Source organism: Chrysemys picta, chromosome 4, assembly GCF_011386835.1.
Source record: "Chrysemys picta bellii isolate R12L10 chromosome 4, ASM1138683v2, whole genome shotgun sequence".
In the NCBI taxonomy this organism is placed as follows: domain Eukaryota; kingdom Metazoa; phylum Chordata; order Testudines; family Emydidae; genus Chrysemys; species Chrysemys picta.
In genome coordinates this window covers 125002869-125026206 of record NC_088794.1, presented here as the reverse complement: position 1 = coordinate 125026206, position 23338 = coordinate 125002869, and the positions used below count along the sequence as shown (strand labels likewise).

General features: G+C 41.4%; 1 protein-coding gene and 1 long non-coding RNA gene across 9 annotated transcripts in view; one reads left to right on the top strand and one right to left on the bottom strand.

Moving 5' to 3' along the window:
* Positions 1–1715: 1715 nt before the first annotated feature.
* LOC122174523 (uncharacterized) lies at positions 1716–4334 on the bottom strand. The gene is made up of 2 exons (XR_010600731.1): positions 4199–4334; positions 1716–2879 (listed from the first exon to the last, which is right to left on the bottom strand). It is a non-coding gene; the product is annotated as an uncharacterized LOC122174523 (long non-coding RNA).
* CCDC88C (coiled-coil domain containing 88C) overlaps positions 3921–23338 on the top strand; it is a 128046-nt gene continuing 108628 nt past the window's right edge. For all 8 annotated transcript variants that reach the window (XR_010600728.1, XR_010600729.1, XR_010600730.1 and 5 more), the window contains exons 1-3: positions 3921–4597; positions 6041–6141; positions 15516–15624. Coding sequence is in view for 5 of the 8 variants with exons in the window: in XM_005285406.5 (XP_005285463.2) it covers positions 4538–4597; positions 6041–6141; positions 15516–15624 (270 nt within the window). In the remaining 3 variants the exon portion in view is untranslated. The remainder of the gene's footprint in view (positions 4598–6040; positions 6142–15515; positions 15625–23338) is intronic.

The window sequence follows — 23338 nt, the reverse complement described above, 5'->3', positions numbered from 1 at the left end:
TAATTATCCCCATTTTATAGATGGGGAAGTTACGGCTTAAAGAGATTAAATGACTTGCCCCAAGGTCACATAGCCAGTCAGTAGCAGAACTGAAAATAGAATCCAAGATTCCAGACTCCTGGCCTATGCCTTAGCCAGTTAGATCTTCTTGATCACTGGTCCCCTGCTCTAGCCACTAGAGAACGTTCACAAATAAGTGGAGGAACAGACCAGTCAATAGTATGGAAGATCACAGGGTACAAGAAGTTAAATTGTATCAGTCCACCCCTCTAAAACTTGTAAAAAAAACTGTTAACCACTCCTATTCTACCTTTTTCTCCATTCTTTCTCAGGGTTAGGCTCATAGGTACCCGAGACACTTAGTAAGGCACACTGATGGGTATGTGGCCCACTGTATTATGACTTTTTTTGTTTGTTGTCCAGATACCGCTGTTCACTTTTCTCAGGAAAGCTAGAGAAGCAGATATACGGGGATGTAGGCAAGTGACAATTCATGTAGACCAAGTCTGTCAAGCCCCCAAGAGTTTAGGGGTTGTTGTAATTTAGCAGTGGTTCAAATTTTACAAGTGTGTCTCTACTAACCAACCCCTTAGATAGGAATAGCCCTGAATTGTGCAGACCTCCAAATTCAGATCTGAACTCTGAGGCTTGAGCCTATCTTGATTTGCAATAAGATACTACACTTCTTGCAGTGGGGAATGGTAGATAAACATGTTTTCCAGATGGACTGATTTAATGAAGTAGACAGAGCACAGGTTGTTCAAACAGGAAGTGATTTTCCACTTAGTTTACCTAGTCTTTAAATGACAGATGAGTGAATGTGATCAATCCCACGTTGTCTCAGCAACTCTCTCCAACTTGGAGAGAATGTTTTCTTTCCTCCTGTCGTAGTAGAAAAATCTCTGTCACACACACGGAGCCTAATCTTTTTCCCACTGATGTCAAGGAGATTTTTGCCATTGACTTTTACAAGAAACAGGCTCCTGGGGATCAAGGATCTATGTATCTGCCTATAATTATGAGCCACTAAAATCAAACTTAAATGACATGAACAAGACACTACAATTAACACTGACTTCTACCATTTAGCAGTAGACTTTTTACAAACTCTACAACTATATTGTTCAAACCAGCTGATATTTTCCTTGGACAAGGTGGGGAAAGTGCAGAAAATAATTTAAATGGTATCTTTATTGAGGTATTCTGTCCTATTTGCTTACTGCTGCTAATGTGCTTGACCCCTCTAAAATACCCAAAAATAAAAGCAGTCTCTGACCTAGAGAGCTTAGCGTCTAAACAATAAAAAGATAGGTTGTACTAGGAAAGCCAGTGATGGGGAGGCTGATAAAGAAGGTAAATAAAATACTACATATGTGAAAAATAAATGTAGTAAACTCTAGCTAGATGCTAAAATTTTGCATACAATGGTTTCATTTCAACTCTGAGAACCAATGAATGGGACAGATTTTATTGTAACTATCAAAATGCCTACTAGCAATTTGTTGAATTTGATAGGATTATCATGCAGCATGTTAAATTATCTGGAATTTTTTATAGCTCAAATAGGCTAAATTCTGTCTGAAAGAAGATAATTCCCACTTCCTTTTTCCAAGACTATATTTTGGCATCCATATCCCAATACGCAGCATTTGACAGTAGTAAATATTTTGTAAGTGTTGTTAAAGAATACAACTAGCAGAGTGTAACCAGAATTAACCACCTGATTTAGTATTTATTTCAAAAATAGACATGCAGTAGTTTGCTTCTCACTTGCCTGAGTACGCATCAACATTTCTCCTTTTCCCTTTTCTATTTCTTGCTTCCTTCAGTATCTCTGACACATAAAGTAATGCATTTTAAAACACCCCTGGGTTTCCTTTGTTCTAGCCCACTTAAACACATCTCAGTAGCTTTCAGAGTGTTCATTTTGCTTCTTCAAAAGATATCCATTAATTTAATAATAATACATTGCACTTATATTGCCTTCCACCTAAAGCACTTTATAAATGTTAATTAACTGCACCATTTTTTTTGTCAGTAAGGAGGAGCAGCCCTATTTAGGGCCTGATCCAAAGTCCATTGGAGCCTATTAGAGTCTTTTCACTGACTTCAATGGGCTTTGGATCAGACTCTCACACATGGAGACATTAAAGCAGAGAGAGATTAAGTAACTTTACCAAGGTTACACAAAAAGTCTGCAGCAGACTTTTGAACCCAGAGCTCCCATTTCAGTGTCTTAATTGCATGACTGTCCTTCCTCCCTTTCAACCTCTGTAACTACAATAGACGAGAGGTTCATGCAATAGTGTACGCTAATTTTGGAGACCACACAGAGAAACCACACTCCCCCATTGAGTTTCTGTAGCCACCCTTTCCTCAGTTCAGGTTTTTCTATGCCATTGCATTTTGGGGGCAGACAGGGACCTAATTTTATTTTTGTGGTTTATTTTTTTCCCAAGGAATTTTACCTGAGTGGATGAATAAGAGTTATGGTCATTTACATGGGGACAAAGAGAAGAGATGATCTCTACGATAATTGAGTTGTAGCGAATTTGGGTACGGCTGAAAACAACACAAGAAGACCCCATCCCACCTGTTGTATTTAGTGGTGCTGCTTGGAAACCTGTCTTCAGAAATGACTAGTTTTGGAGGGCTGCAGAGTTTGAATGGCTCAGTTACTCATCCTAGAAAGCGACAAAGAGTCCTGTGGCACCTTCTAGACTAACAGCCGTATTGGAGCATAAGCTTTCGTGGGTGAATAACCACTCTGTCAGACGCATCCTAGGTGTCTTTCAGCCAATCGAGTATGGATCAACACGGGCTGCCTCCAGCAACCTGCTGCTCTTCCTCTCAGACCGGACATGGTGCAGAGTTGGCAACTGAGTTGATGAAAGAAGAGGAGGGGGGATGCATGCAGCTATCAGAATTGAGGAGAACCAACACCATACATGGCTCATATAAATATCACAGCCTCCCCAGTGCCATCCTTTGGTTAAGGGATGAGGGAAAGTCAGAGACAATAAGCAGAGCCCCCTGAAAACGAGAGAACGTCGAACTGAACGAAAGGGGTCACTGCTGAAAGTGCTGCATGTGAATCTAGTTATCCGCTCCTTGGAGTTCAAAATTAGCAGGGCTCCGAGGTTAAACTGAAGGCTTTAGCTACTGTATCTAAATGGTCACTTGCCCAACCGCCTTCCCTTGGTTTTGGGAAGCCTTAGGCATGAGTTCATGTTTAAACACAAGCGGGCTAGTACTGGAGTCATGCTAGCAATGGCCATTAGCATAGACGGAAAACATCCTGCAGCTCAAAGGAGGATTTTCTCTCTCTCTCTCTCTCTCTCTCTCTCTCCATCCCCCCCGTCCCACTTGCTTTCCTTCATTGTCTTTTAGCTTTGCACGTTTATAGATCCGCCCTGTTCAATACTCGGCAAACAAGAACTGGTTTTCAATACCGATCTCTGGGCACTGACTGATACCCCGGCCTTCGGCACGAGCAACTGCACCCACACCCTGAGTCGAGGGAGCGTGGTGGGTTAGTGACTGGGGAACACACTGGGAGCCAGCTGCAGGCAGGTTCCCCCGCGGGCATCACTCCTCGCCAGGAGCAGCCCGGATTCTTCCCCCGGGCGCGCAGACAAACCAGGCCACCACGCGCCACCTCTCCGAGTGCCAGCTATCGCCAGCACGCACCTCCCCACCCCACTCCCACCCCACAGCAGTGCCCAGCGCGTCCCCTCGCCCCACCACCTCCGCCGCCCCTCCTTGTGTTCGCTCAGCTCCAAAGTAACAGCAAACTTAGCTGACACCAAAATTCAGCCAGCGGCAACTCCCATTGGTCAGGCTCAGTCCATTTTCCAGCCTCCCATTTGCAGCCGGCGATGCCTGTCAAAGCTCCTCCTTACCGCCCCCTCCCACCCCCTGTCTAATTGCGGGTGCGGGGACTTTCCTAGTTGCTACAGGTAGTCGTGAAGCGAAGGACGCTGCATCGCCCGCTCTGCTACAAGGGGCTGCGCGTTGCATGGCTTCTCTCGAGCGCAGGGGAGTTTCTGGGCCGTGCTCTTTTATTATTATTAATATACCCAAGTTCCCCGCACGTCCCTTCCTCGCGCTGACAGTGCTGCCGCGAGGCGCGTGAGTTTCCTTTGGTTCCCCCGAGCGCACGCTTAAGAACCCGCTTCTGCCGCGCGGAGTAACCTACCGCCGCGGAGTTTGTGCGGAGTGGAAGCATCTCTTCGGGACGCCGCAGCCTGCTGGGGGAGTGACTAGCGAGCCCTTGCCGGGAGCGGGGGCGGACGGACCGGCCTGCAGCCGGGAGGCTCCGATCCCTGGCGGGGCAGCCTGGAGAGCGGACTCGCAGCCAGAGGAAGCGGCCCTGCGCACCGTGTGCCCTCAGGGGAAGGGGGGATGGACCTCGCATTGTTTCTCTGCTAAGCAACTCCTGCCGGGCGCTGGCGCCGCGGAACATGGGCTCTTCGCCTTTGTCTCCCGAGTGAGCGAGCCCTTCGCACGCTGCCTTTGTGAGCCGAGCCCCGCGAACATGGATGTGACCATTTCCGAGCTCATGGAGCTCTTCCTGCAGAGCCCTTTGGTGACCTGGGTAAGTGGCGCCTCATTGTTCTGGGACCTGTGTGCTGGGGCGGGGGCTGCCCGCTCCCCCCGCGCCTCGGGGAGCACCTGGCTGGGTGCCCCGAGGAGCTGGGGACAGGTTAGCGTCCCGCTTCCGCTGCGCGCACACACCAACACCGCTTTTTGATTCTTAAAAGCAACTCCATGCAGAGATCTCTTGGCCAGGCTGAATTATCCCCACCTTGGCGGCTGGCAGGGGAACAGGTTTATGGGTCCTCGTTATTTTAAATAATAATTAATATGAACTGTCTACTCCAGGAATCGTGCAGTTACAAAGTAGTTCTATTTTTCAACTTTAAATAAAGCTGCCGCAAGTGTCTGCGACCAGTCTGGGGGTCTCCTAGCAATCTGCCTGCAAAACAAAAAGAAACTTTCCTTTCTGAGAGCTAGCGGGTTGTTCCCCTTGTAACAGAGTTTGTTCTTCGGTGCTGCTCACAATAGGTGCATAGAAGAAAAGGGATTTTGATCTGGGAGGGAGGGGACCATTTTGAAAACAGGAATCCAGTTATTCTGTTGCTACTTACCTGCTGTTCGGAGGTTTGACTGGTAGGCCCAAAGCAACAATACCTTCCAGGATATGATTGTCACATGAACCATAGATAAGTGTTGGGAGATCAGTAATTGGGATGAATCTTTCCCGAAATCTGAAAAAGGACCGTGTGGCTCTAAAATGGGGAGCATCAAACCCCACCTTTGGAATGGGGGATGGGAAAGAAGTCTGAATGGTGTAAATCTTGCCCTGGTACAATGAGAGCAAGGAGCTTTCTTTCTATGAATTTGACATCCGCTACCGGTTGGGAATCTGTCTCAATCATTAATTTAAATGTGAACAATGTTGTCAAATAGGCCTGGGCACCCTCAGCCCAAAATATTTGTCCCTGTTGGTGATCAGAGTCACCAAATAAGAACCACTGTCCTTTGCTTTTATGACACAGGTACACAGTTCTCGTTGGAGGAAGAAAAAAATGTGTAGGCAGCGAGAACAGGGTTGTTAAGAAACTTGAGTCAAATTCATAGATTCCAAGGCCAGAAGGGACCATTGTGATCATCTAGTCTGACCTCCTGTTTAACATAGGCCAGAGATTGTCTCCAAAATAATTCCTAGAGCAGATTTTTTTTAGAAAAACATCCAATCTTGATTTAAATTCAATGCTGGTGTAAACAAGTTCAGCACTGTTGAAATCAACGGTTTTACAGCAGGGCTGCTTCCCTCCCCTTATGTCAGCCTATTCGCAGATGAGTCTTTTGTGTTTAGAAGATGTGCAGGGATTGTTTAACTACTCGGTTTGTAATTGCTTTGGCAGGAGTGGGGTTGGAGGTGGTTTCTAGTGAGACTTGGGACGTGTGCAATTTTAGGTTATTTTGTAAGAAAATTGTGATTGATTATTAAAATATCTGCTGTTTTTTCTGACAGGTGAAGACATTTGGACCGCTAGGGAATGAAAATGAAGACAAATTGACTATGTATATGGATCTGGTAGATGGTGTCTTTCTGAACAAAATCATGTTGCAAATGTAAGTAATCTTCTAAGGGATAATGAAAACTGCTCTTAGTGTTACAAGATCCAACCTTAAATTACTGTAATTGAGTTGACTTGTATTTAAATGTATACTGGAAATCAATACTTTTGAATAGACAGGTCAGTTTCCTGATATGCAGATTGCCTCATTATTGGTGAAGGTAAAGTGTGTGTTACTGTTTGACAGGCATTAAAGCATTTCAGTCTTCTGTATAATTGATAGAGAGTTGGTTGGAAAACAGGTGCATGGCAAGAGGAAAATCTTTTGCAATATTTTTCCCTAGGTTGGGAGGGGGATTTTTTTTTTTTTATTTCCTGAATTTGAAATTGACCACACAGAAAATTTGCCCCAGGTTTAAAAATTGATTTAAAAAATTGCCCTGATACATTTGTTAATTGTTTGTCCCCCTGTGATGGCACATTTCATCATCTCTGGAGAAATGAAAAAGCCTTATCACATGAAACTTTACTGTAGCCAGTGAGTCGCATTTGCGTAGAAGGGCTGAAGTATCGATGTTCAAATATAAAGTTTCATAGTGCTCATGTAGTTCAATAAAATGCTTTTTTATTTGGGTGGCGTGTTTGTCACGGACCACTACAGATAGAACTAAGACATTTATAAATAGTTTAATCTGAAATAGAAAACAGTTACCTTAATCTAGCTCTGTTTTTTTTCCTTTCATTTAAGTAAGCTCTTAGTAAAAAGTTTCTACATTAATCTAGTTTTGACCACATCCTTTCCTGTAGCTGAATTTATCATATGCAGATTCTGTTTCATATGTATTTGTATTTCCATTTAAACATAATGGACATATTTCAGATAAGGAATTTATGTGGAAAAGTTTTTTTGATTTAACTTTTAAAGGTGGAATTTTCAAAAGCGCTTAATATGGGTCTAATTCTGCTCCCATTGAATGAAGTTTATTGACATTTTACCATAGATTTCACTGTATTCAGATCTAGGCCAACCCTGAGCACTTTTGAAAAGCCTGCTGTAGATGATTAACTTGTCACTGGGTGTGTACTGTGCAAGTGTTTTCTGAAAAGTGACTTTGTAAAGATGGTGTCTTGAGTCTGGCTTCTTACCCCAAGATACCTAGTCCAGTATCCTGTCTCTGATGGTGGCCAGCTCCACATGCAATTTGCAAAGTGAAACTGAATTCTTTCTGGTTTGTGCATTACCAGCAATTAAGATTCTGTAAATGGAATTTAGCTAACAATTAACACGAGCCAAGGTCGAATCCAGCACACTCCCTCTGAGGTGTATTGTTTCTGCAGTGTTAACTGAAGTGGTTTAAAAAAAAAAGTGTGTGTGTGTGTGGGGGGGGGGGGGGGATATAAAATCTTACATGGCCTGTGACTCTGGTTACAGGAAGGCCATGTTTATTAGTCATTTTTCATGGTAGAACCCCTTTTTAAATAGAATTTCTAAAATCAGGGCTCTAAGCATCAATATTTAGATCCACATCTAAACTTTCTCAATGTGTAGAAGTGGAAGGGGGTTTTACATCATGTCCATCTTTCCTTAAAGTACTTCTCCATGCCAGATAAAGTTACAGCTGTAATGAGGCTGCTATGGAATTAACTAACTAGAATTAACTAATTTATGAACATTGTTGGAAAAAATTTTTTAGCAGACCTCGTACATCCAAAGAGAAAGTACTTAACAAAGGAAAACAAAAATGGTGCTATCCTGGTGTCTATTTACAACAAAGAAATATGAGCAACCGAGTTTTTCTTTTAGTGATAGAACTGTAGAAGATCACTTGGATTCATTATTATGAGATGCAAAGTGCTTTGCTGACTAAAATTGTGTGTGTGTATATATATTATTTAAAATAGAGTGTTTACATCACCTCATCAACCATTGAAATGCAGCCACCTCTAGCGAGGAACATAACTGTTCTACAGGGTACAAAAATTTAACAGCGTTTTGGGGCAAGGAGTGAACAATAAAATCCAATTGAAATTGCAGGGGGGGTTAACTATAATTATGCTACTGGAGTTTGGTCTGGATACCATACTCTGGCGAAAAATGCCATGGGATCTTTAATGACCACTAGCATTCAAGAGCTTAGTCTTACATCTCATCCAAAAGACGACTCTGCCAGCAGCACCATGGAAAATGTGCGGGGGAAGCACTAATGCACAATGAGTACTGGAGTAAGAAACTCCCGTTAGATTAAACACAAGCGGACAGGGCTTTCTTTTTCCTTTTTTTTAGATGGCTTTGGCAGTGCTTCTGGTGGTGTCTTGGGATCAAAGAAACCAAAACTTTCCTATTGAGAGCCCAAGATTATTTAACTAAGGAACCAGCACTACAGTATTTATGTACACCCAACCCAGCAAGGTGCTGAAGGGAGCTTCTGTCTGTGACCTTCACTCTTTGTTAGCCAACCTTTAGAATTTGCAATGCAATTACTGCTTGCCTGTAAATCAGGAGAGCCTTTCTAAATGTGTTTCTGCCCCACAAAGTTTTCAGAATAGAAAAACAAATGTGTCTCAGAAATGCTCACTCATCAGTTCCTCAGGTTCCATGTGAGGTTGACTTTAAATGCTTGTGTCTTACTGAAACTGTGCTTGTCAGGGTCCTTGATAAATCGGATAGTATATTATGTGCCATGTTAAAATAATGTTGGTGCTCTGAAGGCACGGAGTGTAGTAAATGTTGGCGCTCTGAAGGTGGAGTGTAGTAAAGAGCTGTTAGATAACTGTCTAACCAATCAGGTGTTCTCTTCTTTCCAGTCCTACTTGAAATTGTTTCGCCTGAGGAATATCCTGTTGACAAAGTTGTTTGAACACACACAACACAGGCATATGACTTCACACCTAAATGACAGTTTGAGTTTTAGGTTTGGATTTTTTTATGGTCCCATGTGATTGAAACCCTTATTGTTTAGCTGCAGCAAAACAGATGTCTCTAAATGGGAATTGGTGAAGCTGGTATTTGTATTACCTCCCCTCCCCTCACCCCTGACCAAAACCTCTGACCAAAACTTTGTTTCGAGTTGCGGAGGCTGGTGCTATAGGTGTTTCATTGTTAAAATACATTATTTCTGTCCTGCTGTCAAGTGAGGTTTAATGTCCGATCATCGCTGAAAGGAATCCAGTGGCTCTATTAAGTGGCATGGTTAAACTTGGTGAGCTTTGATTGCTGGCAAAACATAGGGCTTTGACTGTGTGCAGTGCTGAGCAAGCTCCATTCACACAAGCAGACCAATGATTTCTAAATACGGTAGGCTGGTTTATGCCCTACACACCATCTGGCATGCTGGTGTGGGTGCAGAAGGGCTGTGCTGCAGGCAGAACCCCAAGGAGGCATTTTGGATGGCTTAGTCAGATCAGCATGGCAACTGCACCACCCTCAGAGGGAGGTGCAGTGCAGGCTGCCATTCTTTTTGCCTGTCCAGGTCTGCTGGCTGTGTGAAATGGGGGAGGGGGAGTGAGGGGTGGCCTGCTGCCACCCTGTCCTTTTTTAGACAGCTAGAGTTCAGAGAGACTCAGAAATGAGCTGAGCCTCAGTCACGCCAAACTTTGCAAGGAGGGACGATAGGCCTCCTTACACACTCATGCAGGTGATAGTTACATATTGAGTCAGACTGTGGCCAACATCCAATGTTAATGTCACGACATTTTTAAATACTGCTAAACAGGATAAGTCTTTTTGTTGTTGATGGTCTCCTCCTTCTGTATTCTGCCACAGTTGACTCTGACCTAAGCATGTATATGGCACAGTTGCATATCTGTAAATAATATCCCTTATGAGCAAATGATACAATATTGTTTAATGGGGCGCTAAAATAATACAGCTATCCATAGTGAAACTGCAGTAGTACTAGAACTTCTGGATTTCTTGTGAGTGCATTTGTATCAAATTAATACACTGTTCTACAGCCACATTTCAAAGTTTTTCAGACTCTGCTGCATACAGTTTTGTGTCACTTCCTGGTATGAAAGTGACGCAAATCTGATTGCCTTGAGCACAGTGATTACATTGGGGCAGGAATATCTGTTAGTGTAAGCAAATATTTACTGCTTAAGCCCATAGCTTTTTATGATGGAGTGTTTTTATTGGGAAATGGTGGATGTATATACACAAGGAGCCCCAAATATTTGTGTATTGGCTTGTTAAACAATAGGTTACACACCTAGACTGGAACATATTGGACAGGAATAAAGTGACAAAATATCTGACGGGAATAAATCTGACAAAACCATCTTTTTTTTTTTTTTGCAACTCCTAAATGGAAAGTCTGTATAATAAATATCTTTGAATTTTGCTTGCAATTGTCATTGTTTATAATATCAACCTGTCTTCTGTGATCTCAGTATATCTGATAGGAGTAGCCAATATAATAATGGAAGCAGCAAGAAGCCATGTATACATGAGGGTTATATTATTTGGAAGCATATTTCTTGTATTGTTTTAAATCCTATTTGAATATTTATTTTACAGGCAGTTTAGGCTCTCATTGGCTTTTAGTCTATTAGATACGAAAGAAGAGGAAGCTGATATTTGAATCGTGGCAATTAGACTAAACAAAGTCCCCTTCTGTTGTTTGTTTTCCATTAGTGAATTACTTCCAGGAACAAAGTGCAGGCAAAAGAATACAGGAGATTGGGACTGCAGGATAGTTCTTCCCAAACCAACTTTTATCTCAGACAAAATCAGCCCAGAGGCAATAGAATACTAGTGACCCTTGGTACATTTGATTATCTGTGATATTTGATAATTCGCTGGCCCTATTTGAGGGCTTCCCACTGACTTGTAATGCTTATTTGCCACAAATTATTCAAGCAAGACTTATAATTTTGAACTTAAAAAAAAAAATCCTTTCCCATAGTTCATGATCTGGTTTAACTGATGGCTAGTTCTCTGATGAGCTCTTTTCAAGCGCAGTTACCCCGTATTAGCAGCGCAAAGCATTTGACCATCAAGACAGCCCCGCTTCCTCCCCCCCCCCCAAAAAAATTCGGATTTTTTTAATTAATAATTTTGCGGTCCTTTTATTTGCCTTCTGTTTTTTTTTTGTTTGTTTGTTTTTTTTTTAACTTCTGGGTTACACTCAACTCATGTTTTTTCTCTGCAATCATGAGGGCTAAAAACATGCTTTCTCTTTAGAAATGAAAGTTGAGATTCTCATGTACTCATATGGAGCAGGGCTTTAAGGAAAATGCTGAATAGCGAGGTACTCATGAGGTTCAGTTCAGGGGTCTCAAACTCATTCATAGTGGGGAGCATATTTTAATACGGAGATTCTTGTGAGCTGTCACCTCCACTTGCATAATATCCCTGTTCGTTTTCTGTTTAATCTAAATATGATATATTTTTAGTTTCTTTTAATACAATTTAATAATATCTCGCACTTATAGAGATCTTTTCATTGAGAGCTCGCAGAAGACTTTACAAAGGGAGGTCGATATCATTATCCCCATTTTACAAATGGGGAAACTGAGACATGGAAACTGAGGCCAGTGACTTGCTCAAAGTTGCCTAGCAGGCCAGTGGCTGAGCTGAGAATGCTTGGAATTTAGAAGCTGGAAACGAGGAGAGTCCATAGGCCGCAGTTTGAGACTCTTTGTCTCAGTTTAATTAAAGGAAAAAGATATTCCTGTAAATGTGAAGCTTGCTTCTTATTGCACAGCTTACCCAGTGTCTTGTGATTTTGTTGATCCCTGTTTCCCCCTCCCTGAGTTTGCTCCCCCTATTCTTTGCTATTACAGATTGAGTTGTACCCTTTTCTGTGTTGTTTTGAGTAGTTTCCTCTCTCTTTCCCTACACTGAGTTCTGTTCTTTTGCTTCTCCCCTAGATTTCTGGTATCTTCTTCTCTCTTGCTCTGTGTCTTGTTTTCATTTATCTCCTCCTTCCCCAAACATCCTTCCTCTCACTCCCCAGACCCACATCTTCCAACATACCCACCTGTCCTGCATGTGCCCATATGCAGCCTATTCAATAGGCTCATTTCTGGTTTTCCCCCAGTTAAAGAGAAGTGGGGAGATGCCACTCTGCTGCCTCTTGTCCTAAAGATACAGGCGTGTCCCCTGGATCACAATGGTCCTGTCTTTCTAACGTCTAAAAGGAGTGGCTGCCCCTGTGTTGCTGTGATTCCACAGTTGCTCCCTTCCCTTAGCAGCCAGCCACCCCAGTCTCTGCTCCCCGACATCACTCAGCCCATTCGTGCTCACCACATCCCTACTAGCCTGGGGCAAATGGATTTTTAAATCCTGGTGAGTGAGGTAGAGATAGCAGCAATCCAATCTGTCCCCTTTGCATTATGCTGCCCACTCACACTAGACAGAAAATCAAATATAGAAAACATTGTAAAAACTTATTTTAAAATATTATAATGAAGTATCAGTTTTTTCTTGCAGAAAAGCTGAATGCCTAGAACACCTGGGATTCATAAGGAGGTGCTCATCCAAGTGCTAACTGGGCCAAGATGCCTTTAGGTTACAGAATCGTGTAAGATCAAGCAAACCAGGACCTGTAAGATTATCTGCTTTTCAGAAACCAGCCATTGTCTCAAAGAGCAACTTGCCATGACTCCCATAACTTACTGATCTCCTATTGCACATGTGCATCTCCAGTATCAGTATCTGAATTTGTTATACAGTGAGCATTAACATTTCATAAAGTGCTTCTGTGGTGACAAGTTGAAAAGCATTTCTGTTTCAGGGTAAGGAGCTGCTTACCTCACCTCACCTCATGCATAAGATTCCATGCTGCTTAGGAAGTTTATAAAGTTGTTATATACATGGTCTCACTTATCCCAGTCTGTCCTATTGGGCAACAAACTGTACATGACTGTGGTCTGTATACTGACTAGCAGCTGTGATCTTTTGGGGCATTGCACAGTGCCCCTTTCTGACATTAAACAAACCTGCCTACTTATGCAATTTCTTCAAACATCTGTAACATAATGTTCAGACTATATTTTATTTTCAAGAAAGCACTTGGCCTCCATCTCAGAGAGGAAATGATGGAACCGCTTAAATAACACCATTTACTCCGGTCTGGCTCCACAGGCAGATCAACAAGCCTCGTGGTCAATGATATTAAAGGCTGCCCTGGGCAAAGTGATTATTGTCATTAAACATAATAGTGGCAGTTTAGGACGTTTTTTTCCTCACGCCCTGATCCTGCAAACACTTATGGATGTGAATAGTCCCAATGATTTCAGTGGGGCTACTTGTATGTGTAAACTTAAGCGGCTGTATGGGTGTGTGTTTTGCAGTTTCTGGGCGGTAAAGGGGGTGTGATTTTTTTTTTTTCCCCAAAGATGTCTAAATGATTTAGGAGTAAAAGTCCCAGTAAAAGTCATTGACCTTGTGCTCCTGAGTCACTTAGGTGCTTTTGAAAATCTCACCCTGGGCCAAAAAATGCCCTATCTAGGAATATTCAAAAGAAACCAGTTCTTTGCCATGGCCAGTTATGTGTCTTCAGTGTGTTGGGTGTGTTTTCCTCTTGTGGGTTTTTTTTATTAATCAAACTTTTAAAGTCCACTTATTTTCCAGCCCCATCATCATTCCTAGTATGTCCCAGTGATAGATCTGTGAGATAAGCAACCATCAAAACTAATATTTCCTTTGTTAAAGTATGGCAGCAGGGGTCAAATAGAACAGCCAAAGCCAACATCTCTTCTTTCTGGATATAGACTTTGGGCTAATGGGCTATAGTATTGGACAGCAGCACCACTATGTAGTGTATGAATGGGTTGGTTCATGTAGAACCTGGAGGACTTTGAACTACCCCTTCTGTTTGGTCAACTTCTCTTTACTATTTGTTTGCCTCCCTGTGTATTGTAATGACTTTAATCACAAAGCTTAAGTATCCAGCATCCATCAGAATCAGACTCTCTACTAGTATTCTTTAGAGCATTCCCATACAGGCTGGCCTAACATGGACCTGGAGAGGCCAAACCCAGGTTCCCCTTTCAAATCTTGCACGTCTTGTGCTGCTGCACTGCTGTCTGATCTGTCTCACTAGGTACTTGTATGACCCCATCACCATAGTATTTGAGCACCGGTTTCATTAACAAGGGCAAGTTAATCTCAAGGCTGCAAACATCAACAAAAATGAGATGGTTCAAGTAAAGGTGATAGTATGGCATTTATGTTGAAGTCCTATGTTTTTCTTAACTTGTGCATTAAAACTGCAGTCTGTGTGCCAAATATTACTGCTTCTGTAAGAGTGGATGAAGAGGAGTCTTGCCCATTTATGCCAGTGGCAAATTTACCACTTTGTACCTCCGTGCATTTAAAATCACCAACTGCACATGCGTATAGGTATCAAGTCTAATAGCAAAGCAGGACTTTGGCCATCTCTTCAATGGGAGAGACACTCTGTGATGTCTACACATATCACTCATGTTCAGTGCAAAGATGAATTGACGTGGCTGTGCTTAAAAACACAAAAATACTCTTAACTGCTTACGGTACTTGTGTAAACTTTGACAAACAGTCACACAGTATATCAGTTCCCCTTTAATTCACCTGTCAACACCAAAATTCAGTGTTTCCTCTGGAAGAGTTGTCAATGGCTAGATTAACTGCCAAAGCTGAGTCCTGGATGCAGATGCCTATGTTGGTTAGGTGTCAGCTGATAACACACTGAACTAGGGGATTGACTGATCACAAAGTTTTTCAGATCCCTTTTAAGGTGCATTGGTGTGTTTAATTTCCATACAGATTCTCTTAATCATTTGGGGCTTTTCTTTACCTCAGAAACAATCATTTCAGTTCACCCTCGAGATTCAGTTGTAATCACTTCCTTTAAAACAAAGAAAACTTCTAGCATACTAATCGCTCTCTTTTCTCCGCCCCCCCCATCCCAATTAATTGCTCTCTTGCACACGCATGCACCTTTATATATCTTCCAGTAGTTCCTAGAAGCCCCAGTCAGGATCTGGGCCCCAGTGTGCTAGACATTGAACACTCTTAAAATATAAGACCGGGCTTAAATCTAATTAGGCAAGACAGAAAATGGCCTGTGTCTGAATGAGATTTCCTTGCATCAGGGACGGTCTAACTATATGTATGCTGCATACCCCTTGCTCTGGGAGTGCATAGTGGTTGCAGGATGATGTTGCTTAGAAGTGAGGGAGGCTCTTGAATCGCCACATAGGGTCACCTAAAATGTGTTACGCAGAGTGGCATGTGGAAGCGTTCCAAACTCTCTCCCCCCCTTTCATTGCGTGGCTGCAAAGGGAATATTAAGTTGTTAGTTTGTTGTACTGCAAGTTTGTATTAATTTTACTGAAATAGTCAAATGTTTAAGAGTCCTCCTTGTACTGCATTATTGTAGTGTGACAGGATAGAGCTGATGCATGCCCAGTCTTTAACATTGGGTTTTCCCTTTTTGTTTCTAGAGATCCACGGCCGACGAACCAACGTGTCAACAAGCACGTCGATAATGATGTCAACCTCCGCATCCAAAACCTGACCATCTTAGTCAGAAACATCAAGATTTATTATCAGGTGTGCCTTCTGCTCTTACTGGTGTCTGCCGAGGGTTGTGGTGTTTCCGCTAGCACAGGAATTAGTAGTCTGTTAAAGAAAACTACCACAGGAAATGAAGAGGAAATTGTGTTCATGTAAAAGCATTTTCAGCCATCATTGCCAGCACTTTGAAATACAGATAGAGCTAACTTCTCTAGCCTTCATGGCCCATCAGCAGATTTTAAAAAGGAAGGAAAAAACTGAGTTGGAAGGATATGATAGCTCTTTGGTTAGCTGTGTTGATATTCAACTCTTCTACAGGATCTATGAAATAGGACTAATGTCTGAGGATATAAAACGTGTGTAAAACAAGTAGCGTTGCTTTCACCCTTAGAGACATCTTGAAATGCCAAGGAGTATTAAAATAGTCCTGTACATACATATTGTGTTTAAATAAGTCTCACGAAAGACTGACCACATCAACTCCCATTCCCAGGCTCTTCTCACCCACCTGCATCTCTTCTAGCCATATGCTGTACACTAGAGGCAGCTGGGTGGAGTGTTGCATCTCTTGAGCGTGTGGGAGAATAATGGTATTTCATTAACTTTAATTACAGTTCTGGGGCTTGATGCTACTATAGTAGAGAGAGACCCCAAAATATTCTTCCACCAATTGCTATCTGTGCTACAGAGCTTGCTAAAGAAAGTCTGAGGGGGATTCATGCAGAAGAAAGTAAAAGAGAACCGATGACTTTTAAATGCAAGTTATGGCAGCATGTCAGGAGAGTAGATTGTGTAGCTTTTTGATCTGAGGTGGTGTGTTGGCATTTTATATATTTTTGAAGACAACAAACGTATGGCTCAATCATTTAGCATTGTAGGTATTGCTAGAATGGGTTGTCATTCACTTAAAAATAAATAACTGTAATTGTCCCGTTGAGTTCTCTACCCCAGCAGGGAAATCCCATTTCCTCAATCTTTCAACATAACAGGATGGGATTTCCTTGTCTGTCTTTATTATTGCTTACTCAGCACCATAGATCTGTATGAAGTTTTACAGACATCAGAAGACAGAGAGACACAAGGTGGGTGAGGTACTATTTTTTTTTTTTTTTAATTGGACCAACTTTTGTTGGTGAGAGAGACAAGCTTTTGAATCACCCAGATTCTTCATCAGCTTGTCTGTCTCGCCAACAGAAGTTGGTCTTATAAAAGATTACCTCACTCACCTTGTCTCTCTAATATCCTGGGACCGACATTGCTACAACTATGCTATGTACAACATCAGAAGACGCAGTCCTTTCTCCACAAGGTTTGCAATCCAAGAGCCCAATCCTTAGTGTGCTGAGAACCCTGAACATTTAATCTCACTCATGGGAGTTCAGCACCTTGCAGCAGATCAGGCCCTTTGTTAGACAATGTACAAACAGGGGCTAGAGTCTGGGAGAAAATAAATGTGATTCAGAATTATGTGACCTAGCTTGTTTAGTGTCTCATTGGTTCTGCGCTGTTGGGTTTTTTTAATATAATCTAATCCAGCCAGGCACTACAGTAATACCTTATAACACACTTTCTTACTATTTGTAACAGATAGCAAGAGCTGTGGCTGGAGATGGGAGGCATAATAATAAGACTCTGGCCAGGTTCAAGAAAAATCTAGGCTGGGGTCAGCAACCTTTCAGAAGTGGTGTGCCGAGTCTTCATTTAGTCACTCTAATTTAAGATTTCGCATGCCGGTAATACATTTTAACGTCGTTAGAAGGTCTCTTTCTATAAGTCTATAATATATAACGAAACTATTGTTGTATGTAAAGTAAATAAGGTTTTTAAAACGTTTAAGAAGCTTCATTTAAAATTAAATTAAAATGCAGAGCCCCCCAGCCCGGTGGCTAGGACCCGGACAGTGTGAGTGCCACAGAAAATCAGCTCACGTGCCACCTTTGGCACATGTGCCGTAGGTTGCCTACCCCTGATCTAGACCATTACTTTGTCAGGCCAGTGCATCTCCCTGCCTCAAGAATGCATACCCTGCATGTAAATAGCATGATAGCAAAAATTAATTAGTTTGTTCTTGAAAATGTTAAATAATAGCAAATCTAACAACAATTATATTTTTATATCTATACACTACATGTAAGGAGCTCATTTCTCCTTTATCACATCAAGATCTTTAGGGCAAATCCAAGGCCTCTTGTTAATCTAAGAGCGATTCCCTTTTAAATGACGTTGCATAACCTTCAAGTCCCAGTAGCCTGGAAGGAGTTAAGGGCAATCTGCTCAGTTCTATATATGATTGATATGCAGCGTCCCATTTCTACTAATGGTGGTTGTATTTTGGAGGATTTCTTGTGTGTTAGAAGCCCAGCTAGTGTATATCATTTGAATTAAATGACGGTTGGTTGTTACAAAGTATACTCAAGGCTTCTAGAATGGATATTTTGGGATGTACTAGAGAATTTTGCCATCTAAAACTTTTCATAGTAATTATTGTGAAACATCTCCTCCTTTGAACCTTTGTTTTTTGTTGTTTTTTAAGTAGCCTGAAATTAGTTGTGTTTGTATAGTTGAGTAATCTAAGTCAATAGCTCCCAGATGAGGCTAGTGTGTTACTGACAGAAAGCATCTAATCAATTTCAGTGGCAGTCTGGAAGTGGGAGGGAAGGTTCCTGACAAACAATAGAAGCACAAATTGCTGCTTCCTCAAGGGAAGCACAAGCTTAAAAACCACCATGTTGGCCTTGGGGAATTCCCTTCACTTTCACCAAATGGACTCAAATCTCGTTTACAGCTAATTCCTTGTATTTGGGGGAGGGGGAGCGGGAGTGTATATGGAGGGAAGTGAGGGTGATAATTCTTTTGTGTGTTATTAAACAAAGCACAAAACAAAAGCCTTCCCCCCTCCCCCCCCCAAAGACCAGGAAGAATAGAAACATAAGTTCATGGTCCCCTAGTCCCTGTGTTTTGTGGAATAAGATATCAGTAGCTACTAAAATTAAACTATTTTAAGATATCACTCAAAGGCTGGATAGTTTTTTGGGGTCCATATAAATGTCTAACATAACTGTGCTCAGTATAGTTGAACTCCTTGTTAAAACAAAATTTATTTCAGTATTTGGTGACTTTCTTCTGAAAGTAGAGGTGGAAGTAAACCAGAACCCTGAACCCAAATGCCTCCCCCCCCCCCCCCCCCGATGTTAAGACATTTCAGATCTGGGTCAGAACTTTGAGGCACTATCTCTCTAACAAGTCTGAATGTAAACCCTGTATTTGAAGAGAGCTGGGTATCGGAGAAATTTGGATCTAGATCTGACCTTTGTGGCTTGGACTTCTCTCTTTATAAAATTTGCTTCACTGGGCATAAATGGGATGGGCAAATGCACTAAAGAAACACTTTTACACTGGAATCAGAACCGTTTAGGTGGCTCTGACATTCACCTGGTGTCTCAATTGCTGTTTTTGTTAACTCTGTCAAAAGCATTTAATCTATGAATTCAGTGAAGTTATGCCAGCACTTACAGCAGCACAAAACCTTGATCACTGAGGGCTGTAAAAAAAAATAATCACCAGTGCTTTGTGTCAAGATTGTTGCAGTAAAATGGGGAGAAACCTTGACAATTTTTAAGATGAGAGAATTTTGAGTTGGCCGGTTCTAATTTTTTATTTTAATAGGAGTGTATAAAAAAAGGGTTAGTCCTGGTGGCAGGTAGTCTCTACATTTCCCACTGAGTATCCGCACTTTTACAAGCTCTGTAATCGTGGCCTGTGAGAACTTCATCTTCTGAAACTAAGCAAATTAGTCATTTTGTTGTGGGATTTCTTGAGCAGAAATCTGTTAAATTGGATCTGCCGCTAATTCCATTTAATGAACATTGTGCCACTGGCCAACAGCAAAAATGCTGGTAATTAACTTTTTGAACTTTTGTGACATTTTGAGAAGGCTTCTATGAGGGAGAATGTGAAATGTCATTGTCAGTTTTGTGTGTGCGTGTGTGTGTGTGTACACATGTGTTGGAGGGTGTGTTTGCACTTTCTAGCTAGTGCCTTGATCAAGCTGATGGTTCAGAGCATTGGCAGCTTTCCACCGCCTTTGTTGATGTACGTATTTGTATGTCTTTAATGAACTGAAAATCAAAAAGGAATCATAGAAAAAGTGGAAACATGGATGAATTGCTTAGGAGGTGTACAAAAGAAGAACACAAGCATGTAGGGACAAAACCAGAAAGGCTAAGACACAAAATGAGTTACACCTTGCAATGCACGTAAAAGGCAGTAAAAACAGGTTCTTTAAATACATTAGGAACAAGTGAAAGACAAAGAAAAGTGTTGGTCCACTACTTAGAGGAGAAGTTGACCTAATAACTGAGGACATCAGGAAGGCTGAAGTGTTTAATGTCCATTTTGCTTCAGTCTTCACTAAAAAGGTTAAAGGTTAGCAGGTACTCAACACAATTAATATGAGCAACAAGGGGGAAGGAAAATAGGGTAAGAACAGGTTAAAGAACATTTGGATAAGTTAGATGTATTCAGGTTGGCAGGACCTGATGAAATTCATAGTAGGGTACTTAAGGAACTAGCTGAAGCAATCTCAGAACCATTAGTGATTATCTTTGAGAACTCATGGAAGACAGGTGAACTCCCAAAGGACAGGAGAAGGACAAACGTAATACCTAGCTTTAAAAAGGGGAGAGATGTGGGGAATTATAGACTGGTTGGACTAACTTTGATTCCTAGAAAAATACTGGAACAAATTATTAAAGAGTTTGTAAACAAGTAGAGGATAAAAGGCTTAAGGTACAGCCAGCATGGGTTTGTCAAGAATAAATCATGCCAAACCTGCCTAATTTCCTTCTTTGACAGGGTTACTGGGGAAGCAGTGGATTGGATATATTTTAACTTTAAAAATGGATACAGTCCCATGTGACGGTCTCATAATCAAACCAGGGAAACGTGATCTGAAATTACTATAAGGTGGGTGCACATCTGGCTGGAAGACCAAGAGTAGTAATCAATGGTTCACTGTCCAACTGGATGGTGTTTTTAGTGGGGTCCCTCAGGGGTCAGTCCTGGATCTGGTACTATTCAATATTTTCATTAATTAATGATTTAATTAATGATTTGGATAATGGAGTGAAGAGTATGCTTATAAAATTTGTAGATGACATCAAGTAGGGGTTAAGATGTACTTAGGACAATGGCAGGAGAACTTGAGGAAAATCCTGAGTGTAGACACACCCTATTCTATTCTGTTTGGTTCTTAGACTGAATTCATCACCATAGCACCCTTTACCACACTGTAGGTAATGCTTTATTTAGCCTATATACATTAGCACTTAAACCATTGTCAACACTGGTGCAACTGCATTCTTTACCAACAGTGGGTACAGAATGTGCTTGTGTGGACTACGCTTTGGAGCAGTTATTTGAAACCAGCCTGGGCTGGGGCAGACTGGCAGGGTAGCCTGGGGAAGCTTGAAGTGGCTGTGTCATGCTTCCTCCATTCTGTGCATCAACCTCTGGATCTGACACCTTTTATGGGCAATGAAATTCATTTTGAATATAGTTTGAAAAAACTAGAAGCAGCAAGAAGATCTGTTTCCATATCTGCTAGATCCTTAACTTTCAGACATGCCAATATTCACTCAAATGGCACATACTGCATCACAAAAATCCCTACCGTTTGCATAAAAGCTTGTGGTCTTGGGAAGAAAAGAATTAACATTATCATCACTTGGCTAGTGTCTGTGTGGTTTTGAGGCATAACTTTCATGTAAAGAATGCAGATTGGAAATGTGAGTGGAAGAAGCACTGTATGTGGTCACTGCTACATTTCGGTGCCTGTAGTTCCCATAGTTGTGACCACTAAGTCCTTGGACAATTGCTTGACATTTCTAAATGGCTGGAAATAGTTCTGCATTTAAAAAAGAATTGCTGCTGAAACCCAATTCTGAAACCAGTTATACTCACAAAATGGTCCATGTGCAACTTTCATAAGTAACTCAAACCTTAAAAGTTCCAATAATAATGGTGGGAGGAGTAAATATGAAGTCATTCACTGAATGTGCAGAAAGAACATTATATATATCATATTGCTGCAAATCCGAGTTCTGGTTTTGGTTCATAACTTGTGCCTAATAGCTGTTTTACCAGCTGTAAACAAGTTTTTATATACAATGTGCCCCTTTGTTGAATTTACACCTCTTTTCTAATAGTAAGAAGGCCCCTAGGGGTCCCTGATTAGTTGCTTAATTAATAGGCCTCTATAGGTAAACTTTATTTCTTCGTATTACTACATATCTATATTTCAATCTCGCTCGCTCTCTCAGTTCAGGAACTCAAGGGAGGAACTTTTTTCTTGAGTTTTAAAATCCAAGTTTGTAAACCACAACATTTGTCTCTTCTCAAGACCACAATGTCAGCAGTTTTAACAAATAATAGTCCCTTATAAATTCACCCAAACTACTTTGCTAACTTTATACGCTATGGGTCTGGCAATTTCTTCTCCAAGATGTATGCAACTGAGAGCACAATTTGTTTGTAATATATATTTAAGTGCCTGAATCAGTCTCACATCTGTAATTTTGAACATTAATGTGAGATAACAGATTTTAAACTGTGATAACTTGTAACAGGATATGGGGAAGGTGATGTATAGAAGCTGAGATTCTTAGTACCATAAACGTTATTACATATACTGGGAATAATTTAGTACCAAGTACTTGTACTTTTTACAAAGAGGTAATTTAGTCAAGTGGATTGGGGGATAGGAGATGTTGGTTCTAGTCCTAGTTCTGGTGGTCACTTTGGGCAAGACCTTTCTGTTTTCTGTGACTCCATTTCAGCTCCTACCCTTTGTCTATCTTTATTTAGATTGAACCTCCATGGGGCGCTAACTGTCTTATTTTGTGTTTACGCAGTGCCAAGCATAGCAGGACCCCAATCTCAGTTGAGGCCTCTTGACACTACTGTGATGCAAATAAAATTTGTGGTCAGGTTTTCCATTATGGAATCACAGAAACGTAGGGCTGGAAGGGACCTCAAGAGGTCATTGAGTCCACCCCCTACACTGAGGCAGGACCAAGTAAACCTAGACCATCCCTCACAGGTATTTGTCCAACCTGTTTTTTAAAACCTCCAATGACAGGGATTCCAAAACCTCTCTTGGAAGTCTACTCCAGTGTTTAACTATCCTAAGAGTTAAAGTTTTTCCTAATATCTAACCTAAAGCTCCCTTGCTGCAGATTAAGTCCATTACTTCTTGTCCTACCTTCGCTGGATATGGAGAACAATTGATCACAGTCTTCTTTATAACCTAAACAGTACTACCACCTAGCCAGTTATTCCGTTTTGTAGTTACGCATTTGATTTTTTTCCCTTTCTAAGTGTAGTATTTTGCACTTTATTGAATTTCCTATTGTTGAATTCAGAACAATTCTCCCATTTGTCAAGGTCGTTTTGAATTCTAATCCTATCCTGCAGAGTGCTTACAACCCCCACCCTCTGGCTTGGTGTCATCTGCAAATTTTATAAACATACTCTCCACTCCATTATCCAAGTCGTTAATGAAAATATTGAATAGTTCTGGATCCAGAACTGACCCCTGAGGGACTCACTAGTTACACCATCCCAGTTAGATAGCAATCCATTGATAACTACTCTTGGAGTACGGTCTTTCAACCAATTGGGCACCCACCTTATAGTAATTTCATCCAGACAACGTTTCCCTAGTTTGATTATGAGACTGTCACAAAGGATG